Source organism: Cyprinus carpio, chromosome A17, assembly GCF_018340385.1.
Source record: "Cyprinus carpio isolate SPL01 chromosome A17, ASM1834038v1, whole genome shotgun sequence".
In the NCBI taxonomy this organism is placed as follows: domain Eukaryota; kingdom Metazoa; phylum Chordata; class Actinopteri; order Cypriniformes; family Cyprinidae; genus Cyprinus; species Cyprinus carpio.
In genome coordinates this window covers 26,448,689-26,468,227 of record NC_056588.1, presented here as the reverse complement: position 1 = coordinate 26,468,227, position 19,539 = coordinate 26,448,689, and the positions used below count along the sequence as shown (strand labels likewise).

General features: G+C 37.5%; 2 protein-coding genes across 5 annotated transcripts in view; one reads left to right on the top strand and one right to left on the bottom strand.

Annotated features, from left to right (window-relative positions):
* Nucleotides 1-19,539, bottom strand: part of LOC109061160 (CDAN1-interacting nuclease 1-like) — a 790,471-nt gene that overhangs the window by 203,413 nt on the left and 567,519 nt on the right. The gene's annotated exons all lie outside the window — the stretch shown is intronic.
* On the top strand, nucleotides 1,428-14,596 carry LOC109088204 (protein angel homolog 1-like). Of its 3 annotated transcripts, XM_019102377.2 has the most exons (11): nucleotides 1,428-1,589; nucleotides 2,495-3,247; nucleotides 6,170-6,387; nucleotides 6,468-6,537; nucleotides 7,167-7,597; nucleotides 11,200-11,326; nucleotides 11,411-11,524; nucleotides 12,355-12,385; nucleotides 12,794-12,957; nucleotides 14,160-14,320; nucleotides 14,423-14,596. In XM_019102377.2, the coding sequence occupies exons 1-10, from the start codon at nucleotides 1,442-1,444 to the stop codon at nucleotides 14,300-14,302; spliced, it is 2,199 nt and encodes a 732-aa protein (XP_018957922.1). In that variant the 5' UTR covers nucleotides 1,428-1,441; the 3' UTR covers nucleotides 14,303-14,320; nucleotides 14,423-14,596. The 3 variants fall into 3 exon arrangements, with proteins under 3 accessions (XP_018957922.1, XP_018957924.1, XP_018957921.1); XM_019102379.2 differs by having other exon boundaries at nucleotides 11,414-11,524; nucleotides 14,160-14,596; XM_019102376.2 differs by having other exon boundaries at nucleotides 14,160-14,596.

Sequence of the window (19,539 nt, the reverse complement as noted above, 5' to 3'; positions counted from 1 at the left end):
GTGTGTCTGTGTGTGTGTGTCAGTATGTGTGTGTGTGTGTGTGTCAGTGTGTGTGTGCGTGTGTGTGTGCGTGTGTCAGTGTGTGTGTGTGTGTGTGTGTGTCAGTGTGAGAGAGTGTGTGTAAGTGTGTGTGTGTGTGTCAGTGTGTGTGTGTGTGTGTGTGTCAGTGTGTGTGTGTGTGTGTGTGTGTGTCAGTGTGTGTGTGTGTGTGTGTGTGTGTGTCAGTGTGTCAGTGTGTGTGTGTCAGTGTGTGTGTGTGTGTGTGTGTGTCTGTGTGTGTCAGTGTGGTGTGTGTGTGTGTGTGTGTGTGTGTGTGTGTTTGTCTGAGTGTGTGTGTGTGTGTGTCATTTCAATTGCCAAGGTGTCCGTAGAGGGTTGTGTGTGTCAGTGTGTGTGTGTGTGTGTGTGTGTGTGTCAGTGTGTGGTGTGTGTCGTGTGTGTGTGTGTGTGTCTGTGTGTGTGTCCAGTGTGTGTGTGTGTGTGTGTGTGTGTGTGTGAGGTGTGTGTGTGTGTGTGTGTGTGTGTCAGTGTGTGTGTGTGTGTGTGTGTGAGTGTCAGTGTTTGTGTGTGTTACTCTGTGTGTGTTTGTGTGAGAGTGTCAGTGTGTGTGTGTGTGTGTGTGTCTGTGTGTGTGTGTGTGTGTGTGAGTGTGTGTGTGTGTGTGTGTGTGTGTGTGTGTCAGTGTGTGTGTGTGTGTGTGTGTGTGTGTGTGGTGTGTGTGGTGTGTGTGTCTGTGTGTGTGTGTGTGTGTGTCAGTGTGTGTGTGTGTGTGGTGTGTGTCAGTGTGTGTGTGTGTGTGTGTGTTGTGTGTATATATATATATATATATATATGTATATATTAAACATATTAATGACTTTTTTGATTTTTTAACAAATTCAAGGAAGACATAAAACAATCAAAATTCAACAATAAACAACAAAAACATGAATTTAAACATTTGTGCTTACGTAGGCCTATATGAAATTTTGCCAGCATATTAATAAATTAACAATGTATTCAAGACCTTTGCTAGTTTTGTTGTCATAACACACAAATAATATCATAGTTAACCTTCACTAAATTAAATATAAATGTAGCCAATTCCATTCAAAAGTTTTGGACAATTTTACATTCAAAGAACAAATGATTCAGCAGCTCTCTCTCACTTTTACAAAAGGAACATGAATCATCAACATAAGAGTATCGTGAAATTAATGATTTAAGAGGGTAAATAGTGTGCAACATTCAAAAATGTAAGTCCTACTTTTTTAGTTTTATTATTAATACAATAACCAAACAGTCTTCCAATTAATATGATCAATAATAGAGTTCCAAAAACAAACAAACAGATCTCTAGGTGCTACTTATTATGTTTTTGAAAACTAGTTTGTCATTGCATCATTTCGCGTTAGTTTTGGGAGGCTGTTCTAATGGTCAGCTGGCGGTTGGGCGTGACGTCATGCCGCTGCGTGTGTCGTCATGCTGTGAACGCCGCGTCCCGTTCAGTGCCGTGAATGAAGAAGTTTCGCGGTGTCCGGTGATCATGATCGCGAGTGTGATGTTTTACGCGCTGTATCCGCTCTCGAGGCTCTTCGGCAGGGTTTCAGGTGAGACGCTGGCAGTGCTTCGCTGCGTGTGTCGCTTGTTGATGAGGAGCGCGTGTGACTGAGGATAAATAAAGCGGAAGCTCGTCTGATTATCGGTGACAGTAACCTATCAGTTCCGCAGGCCTCGCTAGTTGTCACACTGTTTCTTTTTTTTTTAGGTTGATTTGTTTTCGAACGTTTCTTTATTGACAGAAGCCATATATTATTTTATCAACAACAAAACTATATAAATAATAATAATAATAATAATAATAATTAATGAGGTTTTTTGTTGGGAACCTGCCATTAAACACTTTTTTATTTATTAACAGTGAAATATTACAATATTATATTTTTTATCTGTTTTTTATTTAGTATTTTTTATTTAATAATAATTATAATAATGCTGTTGTTATTTTATAGCCAAATTGAAAATATACTCACAAAATTTGGGCCAAATTGTGCAGCCCTTCAAAGAAGCAAACCTGGATTGTTTGTTTGTTTGTTTGTTTTTTCAGAAAAATTGCAATTAGAAGTTTTTCCCCCAATTTGTGCAGTGAAAATCGAAGTGTTTGAAACTAACCTGCAGACCACCGCTAGAGAAAACAAATCAAAAACATTTATGACTTTTGATTCAAAACCTCAGATTATAACAGCTTCCCCACGTGACAGCTAGCCCCTGACACTGTGACGTTCTCACATATTTCAGTTAAGCAACTCACATATGATCTCATCATATTTTAGAAACGGGGAAATTGCATGTATTCGTATGGTGCAGTGGGGACGGAGTCAACTTTTTTTTAACATGCCCCTGCCCTGGTACTTATTTATTTGTGATTTTTGTAGTTTTTCAGTACCAGTAACTTCAGAAAATGTTAATTTTTCCAAATAGATCTGTGACTTCTATATCTTCTCTCTCTCCACAGAATTGTGGCACAAGGCTCCATCTGTGTACGTTAATGGCAAAGAGGTTTGGGATGGTGGCGGTGCTCTTTCTGGACAGCAGCAGACGGGCCTGTTACTGCAGTGGGACAGCACAGTAAACACATCCACCGGTCCTGATCCAGACCACACGGACACTGAGAGTCCTCACGGAGCGCTGGGAAAGAGACCAGAGGAGTTGAACGAGGAGGAGATGCATGAAGACATGCACAGACCACTGCGTCACGTCGATCAGACGGAAGCTCCTGCAGCATCTGTGTGTGATGGAGACGCTGGTGTGAGAGTGTGTCTGCGGTCAGAGAGGACAGACAGTGACGTAAACCTCTCAGAATCAGTGCTCAGGGGTCTAGAAGAAACAGATGATGGAGATCCTGTGATGAATGAGTCTGCGTTTCCCAATATTGAGTTTCAGGGTCACTCAGACATTGATAACATGGTCTCTGCATTCAGCCAGCTTGGTGTATGTGATGACCGTGAGGTGGATTCATCCACCGCTCTTCCCAGCGCTGACATCTTCCTGGGGTTTGATTCTGACGCTGGGAATGAAGCCCTTGGGAGCCCAGTGTTTGATTTGGCGGCTTTGCTTGCAGACTGTCAGCAGGTTCAGACACCAGCGGAGCCCATCGGCTGGCACTTTCCCGTAGGCCTCGGGCTGTCCCAGGTGTGTTACTGCCCTTACGTGCAGTTTCCTGACGTCAGCTACTATCCTGTGCTTCAGGACAATCACAGCATTGAAGGTGCGAATCCTGGATATACACTGCAAAAACACCAGACAAAAGTTTGGACCTTTTGATCAAATGGTTTATGCTTCAATTACTGAAATTAGTTTTGTACATATAAATTGTCCTAATTAAAAAAAAATCTTTTGCAAAATTTAATGCAAGACACTGCAGGGAAACCCAGTGTTTTTCATGCACTGGTCAAATTTAAGATTTTGGTCTGTTTTGCTGCTATAACAAAAGATCACAGCAGAAAAAAAGCATAGAATGTTTTATTATTTTAGTGCAGATTATCTGTTTGTGTCTGTAATTGTAAATTCCAGTTGACCTATCGGTAAGCCCCTCCCTCAAACACAGATGAGCCAATGGCATTTGAGTATCAGCTGCAAGGAGGCAGAACTCTGTCATATTTAGGTTTCAACGCCATAGAGAAACATTGGAAGATCTGAAGCTTTCATTAGTGTGATGGTGTTTATGCTACAAATTGTCAAAATGATGTGCCTTGGGTACTTATAAAACTGATTCCAGGTATCCTGAGAGGATGGGCAATAGAACTTATTTAATTCCATTTCTAAACCCAAATAAGACAGAGCAAAATGCCCCTAAGCATTCAACCCCAATCCCAATGAAGATGAAAACGTTAACGTCATACTCTCATTAAGTTACAATTTTCTGCTCAAGCAGAATATTAATGTCATCTTGTGCTGCAAGATATCTCTGGCGAAAACTAGCTAATGTTAAAGTTAGCGGGCACATATAATGTACCAACCGTCGTGTAGATCAAAAACACATAAACGAAGGTCTACATTTCAGTGCCTCTCCATATTAAACTGGTTAAATGTAAATTTGTTTAATCTCACCCTGCAGTACATGAACAGTGTTGATCCTGGATATTATCATCTGCGCCTGCCATCGTGACGACCGAAATGAGGCCTTCCAGCTTGCATTGTGATAAATGCTCGCTTCCAAATTAATCTTGTTATTAATCTTTTATATACCCCTCTATGGCATATTTAAGTCCCTCTTGAAGTGTGGTCCTTCTTCTGTGTCCCAAATTTATCAAAAACATATTGGGACAAGGTTTTCACACTGACAGCAACTCTGATTGTTTGTCCGAGTAAGCAAGAGTAACTAAGGGGCGGGGGGGGGGGGGGGGGGGGGCTTACCGATAGGTCAATTAATATCTTTAAAGGCAGTGAGTTTTTTTCCTCACTTTTGCAAGAACCCTTCTCCCACCAAATGTTATTCCTATCTATATTCTGAAGGGTTTTATAGAGGGGTTTGTTCACATATCATTCACACTGATTTACAGGATTTGGTCATATAATTAGAATATTATCAAAAAGTTAATTTATTTCACTAATTCCATTCAAAAAGTGAAACTTGTATTAATTTTGATGATTATAACTGACAACTAAGGAAAATCCCAAATTCAGTATCTCAGAAAATTAGAATATTACTTAAGACCAATACAAAGAAAGGATTTTTAGAAATCTTGGCCAACTGAAAAATATGAGCATGTACAGCACTCAATACTTAGTTGGGGCTCATTTTGCCTGAATTACTGCAGCAATGCGGCGTGGCATGGAGTCGATCAGTGTGTGGCACTGCTCAGGTGTTATGAGAGCCCAGGTTGCTCTGATAGTGGCCTTCAGCTCTTCTGCATTCTTGGGTCTGGCATAATCGCATCTTCCTCTTCACAATACCCCATAGATTTTCTGTGGGGTTAAGGTCAGGTGAGCTTGATGGCCAATTAAGAACAGGGATACCATGGTCCTTAAACCAGGTACTGGAAGCTTTGGCACTGTGTGCAGGTGCCAAGCCCTGTTGGGAAATGACATCTGCATCTCCATAAAGTTGGTCAGCAGCAGGAAGCATGAAGTGCTCTAAAACTTCCTGGTATACGGCTGTGTTGACCTTGGACCTCAGAAAACACAGTGGACCAACACCAGCAGATGACATGGCACCGCAAACCATCACTGAATGTGGAAACTTTACACTGGACCTCAAGCAACGTGGATTGTGTGCCTCTCCTCTCTTCCTCCAGACTCTGGGAACATGATTTCCAAAGGAAATGCAAAATTTACTTTCATCAGAATACATAACTTTGGACCACTCAGCAGCAGTCCAGTCCTTTTTGAAGCGAGACGCTTCTGACACTGTCTGTTGTTCAAGAGTGGTGAAACCCATGTCTTGCATACGTCTGTGCGTAGTGGTTCTTGAAGCACTGACTCCAGCTGCAGTCCACTCTTTGTGAATCTCCCCCACATTTTTGAATGGGTTTTGTTTTCACAATCCTCTCCAGGGTGCGGTTATCCCTATTGCTTGTACACTTTTTTCTACCACATCTTTTCCTTCCCTTCGCCTCTCTATTAATGTGCTTGGACAGAGAGCTCTGTGAACAGCCAGCCTCTTTTGCAATGACCTTTTGTGTCTTGCCCTCCTTGTGCAAGGTGTCAATGGTCATCTTTTTTTACAACTGTCAAGTCAGCAGTCTTCCCCATGATTGTGTAGCCTACAGAACTAGACTGAGAGAGCATTTAAAGGCTTTGCAGGTGTTTTGAGTTAATTAACTGATTAGAGTGTGGCACCAGGTGTCTTCAATATTGAACCTTTTCACAATATTCTAATTTTCTGAGATACTGAATTTGGGATTTTCCTTAGTTGTCAGTTATAATCATCAAAATTAAAGAAATAAACATTTGAAATATATCAGTCTGTGTGTAATGAATGAATATAATATACAAGTTTCACTTTTTGAATGGAATTAGTGAAATAAATAAACTTTTTGATGATATTTTAATTATATGACCAGCACCTATATTCATAATATTAGTGTTTTTTACTGTATTCAATAATGAGATGTGTTCAAATGTCTGACTGGTAATTTAAGTTACCCATCGACATCTTATGTTATATAATTGTTTTCCCATGTCTTAGTGATGTGGCGGGTGTGGGAGGACCTTAGTGAAACCCAAACCGGCACCTGTGCAGACACAGCTGCTGTGTTTGACTTCAGCATCATGTCTTACAACATCCTGGCTCAGGATCTGCTAGAAGCGAATCCACAGCTGTACACACACTGTCCAGAGGAAGTGTTAGTGTGGGACCAGCGGCTCCGGACCATCCTGAAGGAGCTCCAGATCTGGGAACCTGACGTAAGGCGACACGCAACCAAAAGCTAATATTATAACTGCTGTTGATTCTAAGCAATATCATTATTTCCTCTTTTGTACAGATTATTTGTCTTCAGGAAGTTCAAGAAGATCACTTCCTAGAGCAGATCTACCCTGTCCTGACTGAAATAGGTGAGGAATGGAACATAAACAGCTGCCAGAATTATTCTGGGAACATGTGATGAACCTGATGCTGATGTAAACATGAGCGCACCTGCAAACCCGTCGTCTCGTGAACAGTGAAATGCAAACTGAAATGTTCAGCAGAATGTTAATGCTGTTCAGGGAAAGTGGGTGGGGATTTCTACCTTAGGCATCATAACAGTGTCATAACAGTCATCCATGTGACTGGTGCACTATAAGTCTTTTGAGGTCATACAATAGTGTTGTAGAAAGAGCAGGCCCAAATGTAAGCTGTACAGTAGATAAGATAATGACAAAATTAATGCATAACAAAATAAATGACTCAATGTGTAGATAAAGACATGTCATGTCAAAGTGGGTGATAATATAGTTCACATTTTGCGAAGGATACAAGCAATCAAGCAGTTGAGATTTGCTGTGTAATGTATATTGCTTTAAATGAGTGTGCTGCATGTATGCACATATGCTTATAGTATTTGTATAATATATTCAGTGTCCTGTATTGCAAACCTATTAATAAATTGCATTCCATGCTTCCAAACGCAGTATGAAAAGGGTCCAAAAAATCTGAAATGTTTCCTGTTTATAACAATTAACAATTGAACTTTTTTACCTAGGTTACACCTGCATCTACAAACAACGCACCGGTACTAAAACAGACGGATGTGTGGTGTGTTATCGCAGCAATCGCTTTACCCAGCTTTCCGTCAACCTGCTGGAGTTTCGCAGACCAGACTGCGAGCTGCTGGATCGTGACAATGTGGGCATTGTACTGCTTCTTCAGCCGACGGCAGGGCAGAATGAAGCGTACAGCCCCATATGTGTGGCCAACACACACCTACTGTTCAACCCCAGGAGAGGAGACGTGAAGCTCGCCCAGCTGGCCATCGTGTTCGCTGAGATCGACATCATGATCAAGAAATGCAGCAGTGAAGGAAGACGCTGTGAGGTGGTTTTATGTGGGGACTTCAACGCTGTACCCAACAGCCCTCTGTGGAATTTCATCACCACCGGACAGCTCTACTACCACGGGTTACCTGCCTGGATGGTGAGTGACCCGGTCACAGTCTTACATGACAGCCGGACAAACAGCGGTCCCACATTACATACTGAAAACCCAACACAGTCACAACGTTATTTATCAGAATGAAGTAAGTCAGTCAGTTTGTACTAGCAAGAGATTTATATATCGTTGTTTTGTTCCATTAAGTGATTTAAATATCGGTCAGGCTTATTCTAGTAAGAGATTAAATTATTTGTTGTTTTATTCTATTAAAAGATTTAAATATCAGTCACGCTTGCTCTAGTAAGAGATTAAAATATCGGTTGTTTTATTCTATTAAGAGATTTTAATATCAGTCACGCTTGCTATAGTAAGAGATTTAAATATCGGTCAGGCTTGTTCTAGTAAGAGATTAAATTATTTGTTGTTTTATTCTAGTAAGAGATTTAAATATCAGTCAGGCTTGTTCTAGTAAGAGATTAAATTATTTGTTTTATTCTATTAAGAGATTTAAATATCAGTTGCTTTTTTATATTAAGTGATTTTTAAATATCGGTCAGGCTTGTTCTAGTAAGAGATTCAATTATTTTGTTGTTTTATTCTATTAAGAGATTTAAATATCGGTCAGGCTTGTTCTAGTAAGAGATTCAATTATTTGTTGTTTTATTCTATTAAGAGATTTAAATATCGGTCAGGCTTGTTCTAGTAAGAGATTAAATTATTTGTTTTATTCTATTAAGAGATTTAAATATCAGTTGCTTTGTTATATTAAGTGATTTAAATATCGGTCAGGCTTGTTCTAGTAAGAGATTCAATTATTTGTTGTTTTATTCTATTAAGAGATTTAAATATCGGTCAGGCTTGTTCTAGTAAGAGATTCAATTATTTGTTGTTTTATTCTATTAAGAGATTTAAATATCGGTCAGGCTTGTTCTAGTAAGAGATTCAATTATTTGTTGTTTTATTCTATTAAGGTGATTTAAATATCGGTCAGGCTTGTTCTAGTAAGAGATTCAATTTTTGTTGTTTTATTCTAGTAAGAGATTTAAATATCAGTCAGGCTTGTTCTAGTAAGAGATTAAATTATTTGTTTTATTCTATTAAGAGATTTAAATATCAGTTGCTTTGTTATATTAAGTGATTTAAATATCGGTCAGGCTTGTTCTAGTAAGAGATTCAATTATTTGTTGTTTTATTCTATTAAGAGATTTAAATATCGGTCAGGCTTGTTCTAGTAAGAGATTCAATTATTTGTTGTTTTATTCTATTAAGAGATTTAAATATCGGTCAGGCTTGTTCTAGTAAGAGATTCAATTATTTGTTGTTTTATTCTGTTAAGAGATTTAAATATCGGTCAGGCTTGTTCTAGTAAGAGATTCAATTATTTGTTGTTTTATTCTATTAAGAGATTTAAATATCGGTCAGGCTTGTTCTAGTAAGAGATTCAATTATTTGTTGTTTTATTCTATTAAGAGATTTAAATATCGGTCAGGCTTGTTCTAGTAAGAGATTCAATTATTTGTTGTTTTATTCTGTTAAGAGATTTAAATATCGGTCAGGCTTGTTCTAGTAAGAGATTCAATTATTTGTTGTTTTATTCTATTAAGAGATTTAAATATCGGTCAGGCTTTGTTCTAGTAAGAGATTCAATTATTTGTTGTTTTATTCTATTAAGTGATTTAAATATCGGTCAGGCTTGTTCTAGTAAGAGATTCAATTATTTGTTGTTTTATTCTAGTAAGAGATTTAAATATCAGTCAGGCTTGTTCTAGTAAGAGATTCAATTATTTGTTGTTTTATTCTATTAAGAGATTTAAATATCGGTCAGGCTTGTTCTAGTAAGAGATTCAATTATTTGTTGTTTTATTCTATTAAGAGATTTAAATATCGGTCAGGCTTGTTCTAGTAAGAGATTCAATTATTTGTTGTTTTATTCTATTAAGAGATTTAAATATCGGTCAGGCTTGTTCTAGTAAGAGATTCAATTATTTGTTGTTTTATTCTGTTAAGAGATTTAAATATCGGTCAGGCTTGTTCTAGTAAGAGATTCAATTATTTGTTGTTTTATTCTATTAAGAGATTTTAAATATCGGTCAGGCTTGTTCTAGTAAGAGATTCAATTATTTGTTGTTTTATTCTATTAAGTGATTTAAATATCGGTCAGGCTTGTTCTAGTAAGAGATTCAATTATTTGTTGTTTTATTCTAGTAAGAGATTTAAATATCGGTCAGGCTTGTTCTAGTAAGAGATTAAATTATTTGTTTTATTCTATTAAGAGATTTAAATATCAGTTGCTTTGTTATATTAAGTGATTTAAATATCGGTCAGGCTTGTTCTAGTAAGAGATTCAATTATTTGTTGTTTTATTCTATTAAGAGATTTAAATATCGGTCAGGCTTGTTCTAGTAAGAGATTCAATTATTTGTTGTTTTATTCTATTAAGAGATTTAAATATCGGTCAGGCTTGTTCTAGTAAGAGATTCAATTATTTGTTGTTTTATTCTGTTAAGAGATTTAAATATCAGTCAGGCTTGTTCTAGTAAGAGATTAAATTATCGGTTGTTTTATTCTATTATGAGATTGGTATATTGGTAAGATTTGTTCTAGTAAGAGATTAAAATATCGGTTGTTTTTTGTTCTACTAAGAAATTTAAAATATTGGTCTCTTTTGTTGTATTAAGAGATTTAACTATCGGTTGTTTTGTTTTATTAAGATATGTAAAATATTAGTCGGTTTTGTTCTATTAAGAGATTTGAATATCGGGTGTTTTTGTTCAATTAAGAGATTTTAAATATTAGTTGGTTTTGTTCTGTTAAGAGATTGTGTCAAAAATATGTTAGTATTATTAGTATTGGACACAACAAAAGATAGCTGAAGTGTTTCCCTCCTTTAACATTCGATCAGTCTGTTTGTTTTGCTATTCTAACTATACATGATTTTATTGTCATTTTATTTGATCGTTACTTTCCACCTTCATTTTTTCCGCTGTTGTCTTTGGCACATCAACTGCAAATCACTGATAAATGACATCAGACAGTAAGATGGTGTACTATATTGTATGATGGTAGAAATGTGTTAACCAGTAGAGATGCAGCTTTTTTACTTGCATGGCTGAGATCAGTACATAAATATGGAGTTTTGCACAACAGAAGACATTTAAAGATTCCTTCAGCTTTTTTTGTCCATATTATAAAGTCGACAGGGTCCAAAACTTTCAAGCTCCAAAAGTGACAATCCATATGACATGTTTCTGCCAAGTCTTCTGAAGCAACGCAGATGATGGTGATCTGTTTTGTAGCATTAGTGTGACTGTTTTGAGTCTTTAGTTTTGAACTTGAGTGTTTCATAATGTGAATCTGTTTTTACACTGATGCCAGGCTGATTCATTGATTTCATATCACATGATCTTTTGATTGGAATCTATCAAGATCCAGATGAAAACAGAAATTATTTAAATGAGATGTAGAGGTTCTCGTTCACTGGATTATACATTATTTTTGAAAATGAAAGCCATTCTTTATATATTTTCCAGCAAAAATAACTTAGTTGGTGTGATTACTGTATGTACTTCATATATATGTGTGTGTGGTTTTCCCAGTCTTCGTGTTGTATTTGGATTGAGTGAATGGATTGTGTGCTCTTGCAGGTTTCAGGTCAGGTGGATTTGTCGTATAAAGTCCATCACACAAGGCTTTTCTCCCCCTTGTGGCCCAGCAGCCTCGGCATCAGTGACGGCTGTCAGTACAGGCCCGACACACAGACCGCAGCTTCAGGTCAGCGCCAGCTCACATTTCACCCCTCAGTTTGGATTCCCAGCATGCATGTGTTTAATTTAGCTCATAGCTGTATGTTTCCAGTAGATAAACGGCAGTACAGCGCTGAGTTTCTGTGTCAGCTGCGATACTGTCCAGCGGCGTGTGTGCGGCCCGCCGATCTGGAGCTCATACCAGGAGTCACTGACAAAACACCAGGTGATAGACTCACTCTCCTCGTGTCTGGTGCACCGGCTGTGCAAGAGTTAAGCCGAGCCTAGTTTTAAAGTAACCTGGCACTGCGTTACAATTTACACACTACTGACTATTTGAGCATTGCACCTTTAACCTTAGTTGAAACTTAATGTGTGTATGCCATGTTGATGCGTCACACCTAGCCGGTTGCATAAAATGCTTAAGACTAGTCTTACAAGTTAGTCATCTGATTTATTCTTTAAGACTGGTCATAACTTTTTTTAAGTTGGTTGTATAAAAACGTAGACTGGACTAATCTGAGTTTAAAAAATCTGACTCATTAACCCTTGGTTAACTATTAGTTGGTCTAACTAGTTCTTTAGACAGTCTTAACATAGTGGATAAATTTATGCAACTGGCAGATCAAAATTACAGTGCTGAGAGAAAACAAAAACAGATGAGTCGTATCGGTTATATTTTATTATATTATTCAGAAATAATACCAGTAAATAAAACAGAATGTTCACAAACATTATGAACACCATAAACATGTATTTTATCTCTCATCACTCCACAACAACTCCTTTCATTGAAGGTAATCGTCATATTATATGACTATGCATTACTTCACACAGAGCTTACGACCTACTAGCTGCATTCTGTTTTAAGAGAAAGTGGTGCAACAAGGACTGAGTTAGTTAAAAACGAACTAACTAGTAGTTACTAAGCCTTCAGTGTGGATTTTACTTTTTAATTTAATAACTTGCAGATGGCTGGCTCAACCCAGACTTCTGCATGTGTCTGAGGTGTTTGCAGTCATGTGTGCTTCCTGAAATATACTCTGTTTTTTACAGACCCAGAAGACATGGACATGTTTGGCCCAAGGTGAGCTAGCTGGTGTTCAGAGGTCTCTTGTCCACTGAAGAACTACACTAACCATAATCCTGATCCATCAAGCAGAGAACCGGACTGAATGATGTGATGGAGGCCATCGTGTTTATATTTGAATATCTTGCACTAAACTATAAAATATATAGTTTTTTTATACATCAGATTTTATAAGTCTATAGTGAGTAATTTTGTTTTGTACCATCATTTTTGATTCAGTTAGGCAGTGCATTAGAAGTGCTTCAGAGGATTGAAGTAAATAGTCTTGTAGTTTTTTCATCTGGTTGCTGGTCAGAACTCCTGGTTGTGATAAATGTCTGTGGAGGAAAGGAGACCGGTGTGAGATTGAGTCTCCTGTGGCAGCGGTCACGTCAGGTTCCTCTCATGAAATCTGGTGTTTGGCAGGTTCAGACGCACATTACATCACGAGCTGAGCCTGAGGTCAGCTTACAGTCACGTCCAGCCCGACACGCACACAGCTGTGGTCAGCACGCTGAACTCAGAGGGAGGAGCGATGGTCGACTACATCTTCTACTCCACCCGCAGGACCGGCTCTGCTGCAGCTGAAGGTGATGCACTGAGCTGCCAGTATCTTAAAATCTTCATTATCAAATCAAACCAGGGTTATTATAGTTAACTACAACTAAAACAAAAATTGTTAAAAAAAAAACAAAAAACACATTTTCGTTACTTGAAATAAAATTAAAAAAAAGGCAAATTTTTTATAATTTTCATTTAGGTTGAGTTAATGTACTAAAATAAAAATAATGGAAAACTATATAGACATTTAAAAACAACAGTAAATAAAAAAAATGTAAAAAAAAAATGTAAAAACACAACAAAAAATACTTTAAAATGAACATGAAAACAGAAAATACAAAAATAAAATATAATATAAAATAATTACAAAATTTATAGTATGATCTCGGTACTAAAATATCACTGAAGCAAACATTCTAATTCTGACATTATCTATTGAGTTGGTATTTAATTATTGTTTGGGTATTAAAATCATTAAAGATTAATGTTATCTAGCAAAAAAATAGCAAAAAGCACATATCTAAGTCTCTAAATGATGAAGATGATTAGTACTCTGCTGTTGAACCTGTTTCACACTCGATCTCCTCACATCTTCTGTCTCTGATTGATAGTTTAGAGTGTTTTATCCAGTGTAAGCTCTTTTAGTGTAATCAGCTTCAGCTGCTGCTTCTGGTGTCAGATCTTGAGTGATTGTGATCAAGTAAAGGTCAGAATAACTGCAGTAATATCTCCAGATGAACTCTTACTGGACTTTACTTGATTCTCCATCAATCATGTTTTAGAGTCTCAAATCTGATCATCAGGATCTTTTGAGGAGCGTTTGTTTCCAGAAGCTTTACTTTCACTGTTCCTCAGTGGAGGAATGATCTTCACAAGCCTCCAGAACATCTCACATCTTCTGAGGAGCCTTTATTTCTTCATCTCTCAGTCACTGCATTATATGTTTGGATCATTTACATCTCATCTCATTACTGGAGATATAGAGCACAGACTGATATTTAGATCATTTTATGTCAGTATCTGCTCTACTGTTAGAAAGATCTCATCATTTACAAGCATCATAATTTCTTCTTACTACATATTTTTCCTCAGTTTGAGTCTCTGAATAAAACTGAGCTGATTTTTTCCTCCATATTCTTCTCACTGTATCAGACTGTAAGAGCTGTGAAAGCCTGATGGATGTCTGTGGTGTCTGACGGTTCAGTAAAGTGCTTCTGTGTTGTGTTGTCAGAGAGCGCTGCTGGACTGAAGCTGCTGGGTCGTCTGTGTCTGCTGTCGGAGGCTGATCTCTGGTCTCTGCGAGGACTTCCGAACGAAACCTTTCCTTCTGATCATCTCAGTCTGATCGTCAGGCTCCAGCTTCCTCCTGTCTGACCACAGCTTTTGACAGATGTAAGGATTGCTTGTCTTTATCATTTTCATGGCCTTATAATTGGATTGTAAAAGAAAAAAATATATATTTTTGGTCAGATGAATATTTTGTTTTCTGTTCAGTAACAGAACGAGTGTTTGCGTGTGAAATATTCTCCAGCGTGACGTTCGATGCGGGGAAATACGATGCGTCGTTTATGGTTGATGTTCCTGATAATCAGAATGCAGTTATGCATTTCTTTTGTTTTGGGTTTGAATTTATATTTTGAACTGAGCTAAATAAATAACTACATGTGCTGCTGTTGTTTTTGCTGATTTGATCACACAAGAAGAGCAGAAGAAGAAAATCCAGACGATGGTCTCCAGGGCTGTCATTCTGTCAATTGGGGTTTAGTTTCCGACACGCGCTGTACACAGTAGACCAATCCAGAGCTCTCTACGGCTCTGGACCAATCACAGCAGTGAGGGCTCACGGAAAGGAGGGGTTTAGAGAGACTGATTTTTTGAACCGCTTCGCACGAGTCGTTTATGAATCATTTAGATATGAGATAAAATTAAATCTATTTTCTGAGATAACTAACATGTTTTTTTACCTTGCATTAGGAGACTCATAAAACAATATTAGCAACCTTAAAAATGGCATAATAAAGGCACTTTAAGATTAGTGAACTACATTAATAAATTAGTTAATCTATAGTTAGCATTTTTTTCATCATTTTTTTCATCAAAAGTTGAATCTCTTATTATTATTTAAAGGGGTCATATGATGCTGCTAAAAAGAACATTATTTTGTGTATTTGGAGTAATGCAATGTGTTTATGTGGTTTAAGGTTCAAAAAACACATTATTTTCCACATACTGTACATTATTGTTTCTCCTCTATGCCCCTCGTTCTGAAACACATTGATTTTTACAAAGCTCATCGTTCTGAAAAGCGAGGTGTGCTGTGATTGGCCAGCTATCCAGTGTGTTGTGATTGGCCGAATGCCTCAAGCGTGAGATGGATATGTTACGCCCCTCACCGTACTGTGATGCCGTCTCTCAGCAGGACGAGACTCAGTCCAGCTGCTCGTGCACATCCCATCATCACTTCTCTTTATCAGTTCAGTCAATGCACTGTTAGGAGTAACTGAATAACTCAGGGTATTGGTTTATTTCACATCAGAGGGAGTGTAAGGCACATTTATAAACCCAATAACTTAAGTAATTTGTGGATTAGTGTATACTGGAGACACGAACCGTTTCAAACGATTCAGATAGATTTGGTGAACTGGTTTCGACCGGTTCACTAAGAAGATCCGGTTAAATAGAAAGATTCATTCGTGATCCAGACATCACTAGACGAGACATAACAAATAAAACCCATTACAAACGAGGCATTTGCTGCATCCAGTGGGGACATAATTACTGATTATAATGACTTATACCGTCTTTTTACGCGTTGTGTTGCGTACCGCGCCGCGTAAACATAAAACCATGTCTGCATTTGTGATCAGAGAAACGACAAACAACAAGCCTACTCTACACTGCTCAAAACTTGCATTTGAATCATCGACAAATTATTTAAATATAAAAACGTACTTACAGGCTGTGAGTCAGAAGCGCCAGACTGTCCTTGCACAGTTTGAACTGCCCAACTTTATGGAAACAGCCGTAGTGCCACAGACGCACTGCAGGCTACTGGTTCAGGAAACAGTCCTCATCCTTCATAATATGCACTGCACAGATCTGAATATTTGTGTTGAACTGTTCTGGAACAGTGTTGTAAATACATCTTAACCACTGATTTCTAGTCATTTTCTCTTTTGGAAGACCAAACAAAGTATTTTCACTTTCACAACGAAACACACAGCGTCTCCACAACAGAGAGAATAAAAGTTACACCTTTCTTTGCGTGAACTTCTGGGTGGTGTTATGCAAATATTTCCACACAGTGACATAGAGATGTGGGAGTGTGTTAGAACGAGCTGTTTTAGGAGGGTGTGGTTGACTCTTATAAAGAATATCTCTTTGGATTTGAGACTTTAGTCTTTGCATCTTTACAGATCTTCTTCATTCACCAAGAGCTTGTAACACTCCAAAGAGAAAGAAAAACTTGAAATCGCATCATATGACTGTTGCCCAAAGATCACATCTACATCACGCTACTCCTAAATTCAACATGAAATGATGTTCACAGCACATTATGACATATTCAACACACAAAATCAATGGCAAGTGGATGATCGATAAAAGGGATTGATGAACGTGACTTCAGAGGAGGAGCAGTTTTGATGAACGAATTTCTGTAGCATAGTGTGCACTGGTGAATATTAGTAATAAGTGTGTTAAGAAAAGTCAATTAAGAAAGGAAATACATGTTGACTTTAAATTGAGATGTGTGTAACTGAGCAACCAGTCTTTCAAGAGTTAAAAAGCAATATATAAAAACTAAAAACCCAACTGGGCGAGGGCTGCATTCATAACCACTGAACCCTGTTTATTGATCTGTAACATCATTTACATTATTTACAACTAACATTGTTTTCCAGTGCAAATATCTAAACATTAATATATCAAGATGCATATACTCTAGAAGCCAAATTACATTGAGTCTTGTTTCCTGAAAATGCATTAAAATTAAGTGAATTTATGCACAAAACAAGAACAAATATTTGCCAGTACACTCAGAAAAGAACTGAATTCAAAGGGAAAACTAGAAAAAATTATGTGAAAATTTTCTTTGTTCTGTTTTCCATTAAAATTATCTAAATATTCTGCAATCAAAATACATTTACTTAAAGCAAAATGAAGATACAGAGTCTTGTTTTCTGAAAAATATATCAACATTAAATTTTTGCTTAAAACAAGAACAATAAACATCATTCAAGAGAGAAACAATTTACCCCAGCTTACGGATATTTTCTTGTTTGGAGCAATTTATTTTATCTTTTTTTCAGAAAAACAAGACTCAAAATAAAGTTGTTTTGCTTCTAAAGAAAAAGTATCTTGATTTTGAAATGTTTAGATTGTACTGGAAAACAAGGCAAAAGTACTGAGCCAGAAAATCAATAATTGCAGTGCAAGAACTGATCAAAGACACACATAAATGTACTCCAGACTATCCTCTACATCAGTGTCTAGTAAAGTCATTTCACACTGATTTTAGGAATAAATTATGGGTAGGGTTAGGTTTAGGGGTAGGGATTGGGTTTAGTCTATATTTTTGGACAGTAATGTTGATCCAGGATCATGTCTTGGCAAAATCACAGTGACCTATTTTAAATATTGTGGCAGTTTGAAAACATGTTTGATTTATTAATTATGCAGATGACAGGAAACTATGTTGCGCCTGTGCTGGATTCCCAGAAATCTATTACAAACCTGCTGGATCACTAATCAGTGGCTGTTGCAGAATTTTTTACTACTAAATAAACGTAATAAAACAGATACTTGTTTTCAGAAAATATGCAAAGAGAAAGTCTGTTAGATCTAGACTCATTGTCTCCGAGGGCCAGTCATCACATCAGTGAATTAGGAATCATGTTTGATAACAGTCTCAGATTTAAAACCCAAACCAGCATACAGTAGCATCACCTCACAAGCTTCAGAATCGTCCTTCTCAACAGGTAATGCTGGTCAGCTCATTAGTTTCTTTAGGTATTAACTGGAAAGACAGCCTAGAGAAGGGTGATAGAAGTGTCTGGGAAACCTGTTCGGAAATAATCATTTTGGAATTTTGTTCGGTGCAGAAATTACATGCTTCAGCGATACATTAGCTGAAAGCATGTCATTTCTGAACCAAATTTTGCAGGCAAATCATCCATACCTTCAACCTCATATCCCAGGTGTGTCTCTCCAACTCTTTCCTCAGCTCTTCTTTGGACAGCTTGTCCACGTCCAGCACTGAATGCTTCCACTCAGTCTGCTCCATACTGTGAGGGTCGTGTGACACGTAATGACCGATCTTGACCTCGCACAGCGTGTGCCAGTATCCACGATAGGCCACCTTGGCAGGAGGTCCGTGAGCGTTTTGTACTCCAGCGGTTTGTACATCATGTCCTCGCGGCGGCTGATGCCCAGGACACAAAACTTGTATTTGTATTGCGTTTTTCACAATACAAATCATTGCAAAGCAGCTTTACAGGAAATTATCTTTAGTGGTGACTATGTCAAATTGATGTAGTAGCTACATATGGCAGAAATATATGGTAAAATTCAGTTAATGACATAATTAAACAGACTTTGAACACTATTAACAGTAATGATTATGTGTTGCAATCTAACTTGTAGCAAAATTTGGTAGTTTATTTTGTTTCAGGGTTAGCATCATCTCTTATCCGGTGTTCGCTCATCTGAAGTCTGAAGCTTGTGTGATTCCTACCCAGCTAACAGGGAACGTTCCCAAAACTTTCACTAACATTATGTAAAAGTTATGTTAATGTTAGAAAAAAACGTTCCTGACATAATGTTTCTGGAACAGTCTTATAATGTTTTCATAGTTAAAATACATTGTCGTAACGTTGAACAAAAACGTTCTTGTAAAGTCTTTATGATGTTATTTTTACTTGACCGATGTTCACATAATGTTGAGCGAAAACGTTCTCATAAGAACATTCAGTAATTACATTTCCGTAACGTTTTCAAAATGGTAGGATTGAATGTTCCTGTAACGTTCGGAGAAACCCCACAAAAAAATGTTCTTGATGTATTAAAAAAACTTGCTGTTTTCAACGTGTACAAAACATTCCGAAATAACGTTTTCATAACTTTTTCATAACTTAATGGAAACGTTATGAAAACTTTTTTTTGTTTTTTGGGTAGTTACCACGGGATGACTAGGAATTACACAAGATGCATTATTTGAATGCTTGGCCAAAGAGGTGTGTTTTTAATCTAGATTTAAACAGAGGAAGTGTGTCTGAACCCCGAACATTATCAGGAAGTCTATTCCAGAGTTTGGGAGCCAAATGTGAAAAAGCTCTACCTCCTTTAGTGGACTTTGCAGTCCTAGGTACTATCAAAAGTCCAGCGTTTTGTGACCTTAGGGAGCGTGATGGGTTGTAGCGTGGTAGAAGGCTAGTTAGGTACGCAGGAGCTAAGCCATTAAGGGCCTTATAAGTAAGTAATAATATTTTGTTACTGATACAGAACTTAATAGGTAGCCAGTGAAGAGACTGTAGTATTGGGGTAATATGATCATATTTTCTTGACCTGGTAAGGACTCTAGCCGCTTCATTTTGTACTACCTGTAGCTTGTT

Excerpts from the sequence above, each read along its gene's own strand:
- LOC109088204 (XM_019102377.2), top strand. The coding sequence starts at position 1,442 with ATGCCGCTGCGTGTGTCGTCATGCTGTGAACGCCGCGTCCCGTTCAGT. Across the intron at positions 7,598-11,199 it reads ACGGGTTACCTGCCTGGATG|GTTTCAGGTCAGGTGGATTT; the intron begins GTGAGTGACCCG and ends GTGCTCTTGCAG. Across the intron at positions 11,327-11,410 it reads CACACAGACCGCAGCTTCAG|TAGATAAACGGCAGTACAGC; the intron begins GTCAGCGCCAGC and ends GTATGTTTCCAG.